Source organism: Sardina pilchardus, chromosome 17 (genome assembly GCF_963854185.1).
Source record: "Sardina pilchardus chromosome 17, fSarPil1.1, whole genome shotgun sequence".
In the NCBI taxonomy this organism is placed as follows: domain Eukaryota; kingdom Metazoa; phylum Chordata; class Actinopteri; order Clupeiformes; family Clupeidae; genus Sardina; species Sardina pilchardus.
In genome coordinates, this window is record NC_085010.1 from 20,149,043 (window position 1) to 20,160,387 (window position 11,345).

The window sequence follows — 11,345 nt, forward strand, 5'->3', positions numbered from 1 at the left end:
AAGAGGCAGGAGCTGGTGATGGTGAGAGAAGACACACACACACACACACACACACACACACACACACACACACACATTTACTCATCAACCTCTACCTGGCCATGCTGGGCAAGAAGAGGCAGGAGCTGGTGATGGTGAGAGAGGACACACACACACACACACACACACACACACACACACACACACACACACACACACACACACACACACAGACAGTCATTTACTCATCAACCTCTACCTGGCCATGCTGGGCAAGAAGAGGCAGGAGCTGGTGATGGTGAGAGAAGACACACACACACACACACACACACACACACACACACACACACACACACACACACACATTTACTCATCAACCTCTACCTGGCCATGCTGGGCAAGAAGAGGCAGGAGCTGGTGATGGTGAGAGAGGACGGACACACACACACACACAGACACTTCTGTAGCTGCAGTCAACAATGGAAAGTTTGTCCACCATTGGCTTTAGTGGAGGACCACCAGTGGTTTAATGGAGGACTGCTCTGTGGTTGAATGTAGGCTCGTGACCGCGTGAGCAACGGTCTGACCAAACTGCTGGAGACCAACGTGCTGGTGGAGAAGATGAAGATCGACCTGTCCGCCCTGGAGCCCGTGCTCAAGCAGAAGTCCATCGACGTCAACGCTCTCATGGAGAAGCTGGCCGTGGACCAGGAGAAAGCTGACGAGGTGCGTCCCTCCACGCGTCCACTAAGCACGCTCACAGGCTGCTGTGGACAATAGTTACGTGTCCAGTATGTCCACACACAACATTAGGTGTGGACAGAACATTTAGCAGGGAGATTCCACTCTCAAATGGCACTTCCACAATCATCGCCCCAAATATACTGCATATAACTGGACAATGGATGAATGCTAAAGCCATTCATTTAATCAAGGGTTGCACAGCCATATTTGTGCAACCACCCAAATATTGTTCCAAATATCCTTACTATACCGTAATTTCCCCACTATTAGCCGCGGCTTATACATTGATTTTGCAAGCTATAAGAGGAGTACAGGGAGGCAATTAATATGGTGTTAATATGGTTTTGTTTCTTTTAACTTAAATAAAACACTGTCCTGCGGCTTATACACAATGCTGCTTATATGCGGAGATTAAATTGCTGTATTTCAGGTCACTTTGAGTGGAGTCATTGTGTCCTGTCTTCGTTCACGCGTCCCTGTAACTGCCCCCACGTGTGTGTCCATCTCCGCGTGTCTGTCCGTCTCAGGTGCGCCGTGTGGTGAAAGAGGACGAGGCCCTGGCCAAGGTGAAGGCGGAGGACACGCAGGCCATCGCCAACGACGCCCAGCGGGACCTGGACGAGGCTCTGCCCGCCCTGGACAGCGCCAACACTGCCCTGAACGCGCTGGACAAAGCCGACATCTCCGAGATCCGCGTGTTCACCAAGCCCCCGGACCTGGTCATGACCGTGATGGAGGCCGTGTGCATACTGCTCAACTCCAAGTTAGTCTCCTCGGCTCCGCCACTACACCTGGGGAACACCTGGTTATCTTTACTGGTTACGTTTCAACAGCAACCTGCAGGGACCGAGGATGAAAACTAGCTTGTATGGCTAACTATGGGTTACATGGACATGGTTTATTTAAATGAGTATGTTAATGAAAGTATACGAACCGTTTTAAATAAATAAGCAAAAATAAGATATACGATTTTAAACTTCTTCTGCTCTACTGATGTAGAGGAGAAGAAGTTTTACTCCTCTAGAAGTTTACTCCTGTAGAAGTGTACTGTAGTGTGCCTTTAGCTAAGCTACAAACGTCTTCTCCTCTACTGCCTTTAGCTATTCTAGTCGATTCCATGCTCACAGTATGGCTGTTTTTCTGTCTCTCTGTCTCTCTCTCTCTGTCTCTCTCACTCTCACTCTCTCTCTCTCTCTCTCTCTCTCTCTCTCTCTCTCTCTCTCTCTCTCTGTCTCTCTCTCTGTCTCTCTCTCTGTCTCTCTCTCTCTCTCTCTCTCTCTCAGGACTGACTGGGCGAGTGCAAAGCAGGTGCTGGGTGACTCCTACTTCCTGAGGAAGCTGATGGAGTACGACAAGGACAACATCAAGCCGCAGCTCCTGCAGAAGCTGGCCAAGTACGTCAACAACCCGGACTTTGTGCCGGAGAAGGTGGAGAAGGTGTCCAGGGCGTGCCGCTCCATGTGCATGTGGGTGCGCGCCATGGACCTGTACTCCAGGGTGGTGCGAGAGGTGGAGCCCAAGAGGAAGAAGCTGGCCGCTGCACAGGTACCACATGACCCTCCGGCCTCAACTGTATCAAACGTCTTTATGTGATTTACAGTACACAAGACAGGTGGACTTGAAATGTGAATCATTTTCGTTTAGTATACGGTGTAGTGTGCTGTATGTAGTATGGGTGCTTATTATGCTATGCTACTAAGCTATGCTATATAATGTTATACTATACTATTCTATACTATACTAAGCTATATTGCACTATTCTATACCACATTATACTATGCTACATTATACCATACTATACTAGACTATAGAGTAGACTATATAGTGTATTTAATTTATCAGATGCGTTGAGATGTTAGTGTGTTAATATGAAGATACTGCACTGCAGGGACTAACATGATGTGCTGGGTTGTGTTGTGTTGGGCAGGCAGAGTTGGATGCGACGATGGTCACCCTCAAAGAGAAACAGATGAAGCTGCAAGAGGTGGAGGACCAAATTAAAGTCCTGCAGGACCAGTTTGATAGCAGCGTGGCCGAAAAAGAAGGACTGGGTGAGAGAGAGAGAATGACATTTTGATTTTGTTAGTCTCGGGTAGAGCCAAAGAGGTCAGATCTGTGAGTGTTTTTTTCAATCAATTTCATAGTAATTGAATGACCCTGTGATTTGTTAGACTGGATATAAATGAAAAAAAATCTTGATGTGTAAATGTTTACCTGTGATATGTGTGTGTGTGTGTGTGTGTGTGTGTGTGTGTGTGTGTGTGTGTGTGTGTGTGTATCTATCTGTGTGTGTGTGTGTGTGTGTGTGTGTGTGTGTATCTATCTGTATGTGTGTGTGTGTGTGTGTGTGTTAAGCCAAAACCATGGCTCTGACGGAGACTCGTCTGGGCCGCTCTGGGAAGCTGACGGCGGCTCTGGGCGATGAGCAGGTGCGCTGGGAGGAGAGCATCGCCTACTTTGAGCAGGAGATCAACAACGTCACCGGCAACGTCTTCATCGCTGCCGCCTGCGTGGCCTACTACGGCGCCTTCACCTCCCACTACAGACAGCTGGTACTGTAGGCGCCTCTAGAATACATGTTTTGCACATGGCTGTAAAGTTTAAACTTTGTTGATTGTATAACTGTTGCATATTCATTTGTATTGTTGTATTATTGTTATTTTTATTTAATTGATCCTTTTATTGCTGAAATCTTTTTAATTTCATTTTTGAATGGAAGAGAAAAGATTTTAATAGACTTTATTGCTAAATTATGCAAAAATAAATGTCAGGTAATGTCATTTTAAGGGAAACTAGCTGTTCTATTATAATAATCCTATTATAACAGACGCTGAGATACTGTAGTTAAGGATTTCCTGCCTCTCCCTCACTGTGTGTGTGTGTGTGTGTAACTGCCCCTGTGCTGCGTAGCTGATTGACCAGTGGATAGCGCGTTGCCAGGAGCTGGGCATCACTATTAGCGATAACTTCAGTCTGATCAACATCCTGGGGGACCCGTACGAGATCCGCCAGTGGAACGCTGAGGGGTTGCCAAGGGACACCGTCTCCACGGAGAACGGCATCTTGGTGACCCGCGGACGTCGCTGGCCGTTAATGATTGACCCTCAGGACCAGGTATCTCCACGGAAACAACGTTGAATCACAGGGCTCTAACATTTGTTAAAATACAATAATATCTGCTAATAGGCATTAGATCATTCTACAAGCTCCATGCACTGAGTAGCTTAGAATTTAGTATTTTCTTTTTCAGCTCTTAAATTATTATTGATTCATTGAATATTGCTGGGTTGCACATCTGAAGAACAGTGTATTTCAGCGTAACAGAATATGATATGTAGATATGTAACAGTACCATTACAGTAACTGTGTCTACTTCCACTCAACATTAATCCTGGTTGGTGAAGGCTGACTATGGTCTTTGACTCTGACCCTTAGGCTAACCGCTGGATTCGGTCGAAGGAGACGGTGAACGGCCTGAAGGTCATCAAGCTAACGGACTCGGGCTTCCTGCGGACGCTGGAGAATGCCATCCGCATGGGCATGCCCGTCCTACTGGAGGAGGTCAGCCGCGACCTTTGACCCCATGCAAATACCCTCTGTGTTATGTTTCAAATTTCATAGGCAGACTTTGATTAGTTTAACAAGTGTTGTGTCAATGCTATGCATAGCAGATTTTGCATACAAAAATTTGTGCTGATTTGTGTGTGTGTGTATTTGTGTGTGTGTGTGTGTGTGTGTGTGTGTGTGTGTGTGTGTGTGTGTGTGTGTGTGTGTGTGTGTGTGTGTGTGTGTGTGTGTGTAGCTGAAGGAGACCCTGGACCCAGCGCTGGAGCCGATCCTGCTGAAGCAGACCTTTGTGACTGGGGGCAGAACTCTCATCCGCCTCGGAGACTCGGACATCGACTACGACAAAAACTTCCGCTTCTACATGACCACCAAGATGGCCAATCCTCACTACCTTCCAGAGGTGTGTCAATGTGTGTGTGTGTGTGTGTGTGTGTGTGTGTATGTGTAGAAGAGGCAAAAGAGGATCAGGTTATGATGGTGATCTCGCCCCTCAGGTCTGCATCAAAGTGACCATCATCAACTTCACTGTGACCAAGTCAGGCTTAGAGGACCAGCTTCTAAGGTCAGCCTAACACTTCGTCATACTGTACATACCCATACCCACACCCACAAACACCCACCCACCCACCCACCCACCCACCCACCCACCACACACACACACACACACACACACACACACACACACACACACACACACACACACACACACACACACATACACACACACACACACACACACACACACACACCTGTGAGTACTATCACCAGCTGATCTCCTATTATCTAATGAGGACATGTGAGTAATGAAACTGGCCTGCTGGCTCTGGCTCCCCTCAGTGACGTGGTCCGGCTGGAGCGTCCTGACCTGGAGGAGCAGCGCAACCAGCTGATCGTGCGCATCAACGCCGACCGCAACCAGCTGAAGGCCATCGAGGACCGCATCCTCAAGCTGCTCTTCAACTCCAAGGGCAACATCCTGGACAACCAGGAACTGGTGCAGACGCTGCAGGAGTCAAAGGTCAGTTAGCATCTATAGAAACACCACGGGGGAGGACTTGCATTATGCTGTTAGATGTATAGGTAGTTATATAGATACTATATAGCTAATAACTATATTCTGAAAGCTAATTGTGGTGACGCAATACAGTTATTAACTATATTCTAACCATGTGGTCTGACAGTCAATGAGTCTTCATTTAGATGTTCACAATTATTTAAAAAACAGAAATGGATTTTGGAAATGTTTCTGACTCAACCAATCTCCCTCCCTCTGTCTCTGTCTTTAACTGTGTGTGTGTGTGTGTGCGTGTGTGCGTGTGTGTGTGTGTGTGTGTGTGTGTGTGTGTGCGTGCGCGCAGGTCACATCCGAAGCCATCAAATCGCGTCTGCAGGAGGCGGAGACCACGGAGGAGATGATCAACGCGGCGCGTGAGAAGTACCGTCCAGTGGCCACGCGCGGCTCCGTCATGTACTTTGTCATCGCCAGCCTGTCCGAGATCGACCCCATGTACCAGTTCTCCCTCAAGTACTTCAAACAGGTGCACCCCACTACCTGTTCCAGTACTGTTCTGCATCTAAAGAACAGGCGGGGCTCTTTGTGGCCCATCAGGCACCGGTGCTCAGCACTCTAATGCTTCAGACGCTCTCTGAAGAGTCTCCTCTAGAAACCCACTCCATCTCCCAAAGTACAGCTACGGGACTGGAATGCACCAGAAGACATATACACATCTAATGCACAAGCCCCTTGCCACTGCTTTGAGGACTATGTTGTCTTGTAGGCATGCCATATTGTACATAAGTTCACATGTATTAACATGGTTAACATGGTCCCCCTTCAAGTTACACTGTAAAAACTATTTGTTTATTTGTGTATCACATATAAACGACACCTTGAACAAAAAGTAATGTATAGAATCCTGTAGATTTCTAATTGCATTATTATTGCTAATAATGGCATCTCAAAGACACTGAATCAGAGGTGCGTTCAAGTTCACCGAACTTAGGTAAACATAGGCGAACGTTTGCGAACGTTCGCAAACAGTATTCCGTTAGCCTTGAGTTTTTGGCGAACGTTTGCTAATGTTAACAATCGCAAACAGTCTGATGAGGTGGTGCGCCGCAAACATACAGTGGAACTGACGTGAGTTTGACGAACGCAACAATGCAATTACTGTTAGAATGGAATGTTAACACCAAATCAACCAAATTTAACTGTTCAAAGAAAACATGTTCACCACAAACGTTTGCCACTGTTTGCCAAATTTGAACGCACCTCAGTTCTTCTTTGAGCCGCTTCTTTCCTCCGTCCCCCCTCAGCTGTTCAACACCACCATCGAGGTGTCGGAGAAGAACAGCGACCTGTCGGCGCGGCTGGACATCCTGCTGGCCAGCACGCTGCTGGCGGCCTACACCAACGTGTCGCGGGGCCTGTTCGAGCAGCACAAGACCATCTACAGCTTCATGCTGTGCGTGGAGATCATGCTGCAGCGCGGGGACATCAGCCACGCAGAGTGGCAGCACTTCCTCAGGGGAGCCGCCGCCATGGACAAGGTGAGAGAGAGAGAGACAGAGAGAGAGAGAGAGAGAGAGAGAGACAGAGAGAGAGAGACAGAGAGAGAGAGAGAGAGAGAGAGAGAGAGAGAGAGAGAGAGAGAGAGAGGGAGAGACAGAGAGAGACAGAGAGAGATATGTGCAGCGCGGGGACATCAGCCACGCGGAGTGGCAGCACTTCCTCAGGGGAGCCGCCGCCATGGACAAGGTGAGAGAGAGAGAGAGACAGAGAGAGAGAGAGAGAGAGAGAGAGAGAGAGAGAGAGAGAGACAGAGAGAGAGAGAGAGACACAGAGAGAGAGAGACAGAGAGAGAGACAGAGAGAGAGAGAGAGAGAGGATATATCCAAAAAGAAACAGAATGAGATAGAGAGAGACAGAGTGAGATATGTGAAAAAGACAATGAGAATGAGGGAGATAGAGAGAGTGAGAGAGAGAGAGAGTGGATATGTGAAAAAAGAAACAGAATGAGAATGAAGGAGAGGGAGGGAGAGAGAGAGAGATTTGTGAAAAAAGAAAGAGAATGATAAAGAGATAGAGAGGGAGAGGATATATGAAAGAGATAAAACGAGGGTGAGGGAGAGAGAGGGAGCTTAGCAGCGGCTAGTGGCAATACTTCCTCAGGGTCACTCCAGGATGGGGGGAAGAGGCGGTTTCTGGGAGAGTGAGAGAGACAGAAAGAGTGGATGACAGAAAGGGGAATGAGAGAGAAAGCGAGAGCTCTCCAACACCAAGAGGCAGCTGTTCCTCAGGGGAGCTGACGGTATGAGGTGAGGGTGGGGTGGAGGGAGGAACTAGTATTTGTTCAGAAGTGACAGCAGAATAGAAGGCGAGGAAAGAGACAGAGGAATGACACCAAGAACTAGAAGAGAGAGAGAAAAAGAGAAAACATTTGTTTCTAAATGTAGTGTATGTGTATGAGTATCTTGTTGTTGTGCATCCTGAGTACAGCACCGGAAACATACAGCCTCGTAAAAGTATAGCCGCCTCAGGCCTGAGGAATTGTGTGTAATTGTGTGTATGTGTGTGTGTGTGTGTGTGTGTGTGTGTGTGTAGGAGCGGGAGTTGCGTCCGGACGTGATCTGGATGACTGACTTCATCTGGGAGAACTGCTGTGACCTGGAGGACAGGCACGAGTGCTTCGCGGGTCTCAAGGCACAAATCGTGTCCCACCGCATCACCATCGACCTGGGTATGTGCTGCCCTCACAGCCTCACCCCCCCCCCCCCCCCCCCCCCCCCCGGGCAATATGGCTGCTCCCTCAGTAGACCAGTCCAGTATGGAAATCATTGGAGCAGACCGCCGCACATTTAATTAGATGTGATTTTTTTAATTAGAAGTAGATGGTGATGAGATTTCAGTGATGTGGAAAGATATAAGTGGGGTAGGGAGAGAGAGAGACACGGAGAGAGAGAGGAGCAGGGAGATATAGAGAGGGAGAGAGTTTTATCATTCTGTCAGGGAGGAGGCTCCAGTGACTCCAAATGGGGAATGTGCTTGTGTGCACTGCGTGCTCTGGCTGCAGGAAGCACTTACTGCACAGCGTCTGCCTCCAATTACGCCAATATGGATGACCAAGTTTGGGTTTATGTCTGCAAAATGTAACTGCGTGGTGCCATGCTGTATATACAGTCATTGGAGGCACCAAACAGCATGATGATGAACTCTCTGCCTATCCCCCCATCTACACACACACACACACACACACACACACACACACACACACACACACACAGGTCGTGTGCAGGTGCACATCAACCCTTGCGAGTGGGATGGCTACCTGCCTGAGCCAGAACCCTCATCAGCGCCAGAGGAGCAGCAGGCGGCAGGAAGCCGAATCATCTGGAACGAAACGCTGACCAGCTTCCAGAAGCTCATCCTCATCAAGTGTTTCACCGAGGAGATGGTACCACAACACAGAGACCCCAAACACAACTCACCTCACAGACACCCCAGACACAACTCACCTCACAGACACCCCAGACACAACTCACCTCACAGAGAACCCAAACACTACTTATCTCATAGAGCAGGGGTTCTCAATGTTTTTGGTTCCAAGGACCCCTTTTAGGGGATAACATTTTCCGAGGACCCCCTTATAACCGTAACAGTTCACCATTCGTATTCTCTGAAGTTGTGGCCGGGTCCACTATCCCAAGTTAATGTGGGTAGGACCAAATAGACACAATCTGCTTGTTTTATGGGTGAAAAGAGCATAATTTTAAAATGTTAACTTTATAATTTCAAGCAAATTATTTCGCGGACCCCTTGGCCATGGGTCACGGACCCCAAGGGGTCCCCGGACCCCACTTTGAGAACCACTGTCATAGAGACCCCAAACACAACTCACCTCACAGACACCCCAAACACAACTCATCTCACAGAGACCCCAAACACTACTTATCTCATAGAGACCCCAAACAGTACTTATCTCATAGAGACCCCAACATAAGTCACCTCATAGACCCCAAACACTACTTATCTCATAGAGACCCCAACATAAGTCACCTCACAGACACCCCAAACACTACTTATCTCATAGAGACCCCAACATAAGTCACCTCATAGAGACCCCAAACACTACTTATCTCATATAGACCCCAACATAAGTCACCTCATAGAGACCCCAAACAGTACTTATCTCATAGAGACCCCAACATAAGTCACCTCATAGAGACCCCAAACACTACTTATCTCATAGAGACCCCAACATAAGTCACCTCATAGAGACCCCAAACACTACTTATCTCATAGAGACCCCAAACACTACTTATCTCATAGAGACCCCAACATAAGTCACCTCATAGAGACCCCAAACACTACTTATCTCATAGAGACCCCAACATAAGTCAGCTCACAGACACCCCAAACACTACTTATCTCATAGAGACCCCAAACAGTACTTATCTCATAGAGACCCCAACATAAGTCACCTCATAGAGACCCCAAACACTACTTATCTCATAGAGACCCCAACATAACTACAGAAACTCCAAACACAACTCATCCCACAGAATGACACACTGTAGACTGAACATTCCTAAGACCCTAAAGTTACATGTCACACCTAAAACAAGAAGTCAATTGACCTGTGGGGAATTAATAGGGTGTTTTATTCCAGTTTCATAGTAAATAGACATCATCAAGATCTGCAATTAATGAAATCCTTCACATAGACTATTGCCTACTACAGTATACTGTATCTATTAAAATTCTAATTCTATTGCTCACCTCGTCTTACCCCAGTCATCCCTTCACACCACCCTGCCCTCACCAGGTGATGAGTCCTGTCTCCCGATTAGAGGAGATGATTAGCCTACTAGGGGCTGAAGATGCCAGATAGACATAATTAGAAATAATTACATAATAACATAGAAATAATTACAAGCTGAATTGAAATAAGAACAGTGCGGCATCTCTGTGTGAAGTGCTGAGAGTGAGCTTGGCATCTCAAGCGTGGCCTCTTAATGAATATGGCACAAGGCACTTCCCAATCCCTGCTTGAACTCGATCCCCAACTTCAGCTCGAGCACGCGAGCGTGGTCATTTGAAAGGCTCATCTAAGTTGTAGATGGGAAAGGAAAGAAAATTGTCAAGGAAATTTAATTTCTCTGTGTGTGTGTGTGTGTGTGTGTGTGTGTGTGCGTGTGTGGTTGTGTGTGTGTAGGTGGTGATGGGCGTGTCTGAGTTTGTGATAGTGAACCTGGGCAAGACGTTTGTGGAGAACCCTCCGGTGGATCTGGCCACGCTGTACGCAGACATGTCCGCCTCCACCCCGCTGGTGTTCATCCTCAGCACCGGCTCCGACCCCATGGGGGCCTTCCAGAGGTTCGCCAAGGAGAGAGGATACCTGGACAGGTACACACACACACACACGCACACACACACACACACACACGCACACACACACACACACACACACACACGCACACACACACACACACGCACGCACACACGTGCGCACACACACGCGCACACACACGCACACACACACACACACACACACACACACTACTGTTGCTATATAAAAACATGTTGCAATTGAATGAGAGTTATCCTGTTAGTTAGCTGTAGCTAATATGGTGACTTTGCTTATAATGCTGCTGTCTGTTACATGCCTCACATCATCATATCACATTATCATGATCATGATTATGATAGTGACGCATTTTTAAAACAAGCTTTTTCAGGCATTACCCGTAATTTCCCGACTATTAGCTGCGGCTTATACATTGGGGGGGGGGGTTAATATGGGTGTTAAAAGGGTTTTGTTTCTTTTAACTTGCATAAAACACTGTCCTGCGGCTTATACACAATGCGGCTTATATGCAGGAAATTACTGTACTTAAGGATCCCGGCTCTGTACATTAAAAAGACACTATTTTGTTATTGTTGTTAACAATAACTTGATCTCAGTAATAGTCTGTAACTGGTGTGTGGTGGTGTGCCAGGGTGGAGTCCATCTCTCTGGGCCAGGGCCAGGGTCCCATCGCCGAGAAGCTCATCC

General features: G+C 47.6%; 1 protein-coding gene across 1 annotated transcript in view; it reads left to right on the forward strand.

The window, feature by feature from the left end:
* dnah6 (dynein, axonemal, heavy chain 6) overlaps nt 1-11,345 on the forward strand; it is a 47,894-nt gene that overhangs the window by 29,351 nt on the left and 7,198 nt on the right. Inside the window, exons 52-67 of the mRNA XM_062517888.1 lie at nt 538-705; nt 1,251-1,486; nt 2,007-2,268; nt 2,651-2,774; nt 3,079-3,275; nt 3,634-3,837; nt 4,159-4,284; nt 4,526-4,690; nt 4,785-4,852; nt 5,128-5,308; nt 5,649-5,828; nt 6,607-6,840; nt 7,895-8,030; nt 8,575-8,744; nt 10,506-10,696; nt 11,290-11,345. The exon at nt 11,290-11,345 is cut by the window's right edge and continues 105 nt beyond it. Of these exons, the coding sequence (XP_062373872.1) occupies nt 538-705; nt 1,251-1,486; nt 2,007-2,268; nt 2,651-2,774; nt 3,079-3,275; nt 3,634-3,837; nt 4,159-4,284; nt 4,526-4,690; nt 4,785-4,852; nt 5,128-5,308; nt 5,649-5,828; nt 6,607-6,840; nt 7,895-8,030; nt 8,575-8,744; nt 10,506-10,696; nt 11,290-11,345 (2,698 nt within the window). The remainder of the gene's footprint in view (nt 1-537; nt 706-1,250; nt 1,487-2,006; nt 2,269-2,650; nt 2,775-3,078; nt 3,276-3,633; nt 3,838-4,158; nt 4,285-4,525; nt 4,691-4,784; nt 4,853-5,127; nt 5,309-5,648; nt 5,829-6,606; nt 6,841-7,894; nt 8,031-8,574; nt 8,745-10,505; nt 10,697-11,289) is intronic.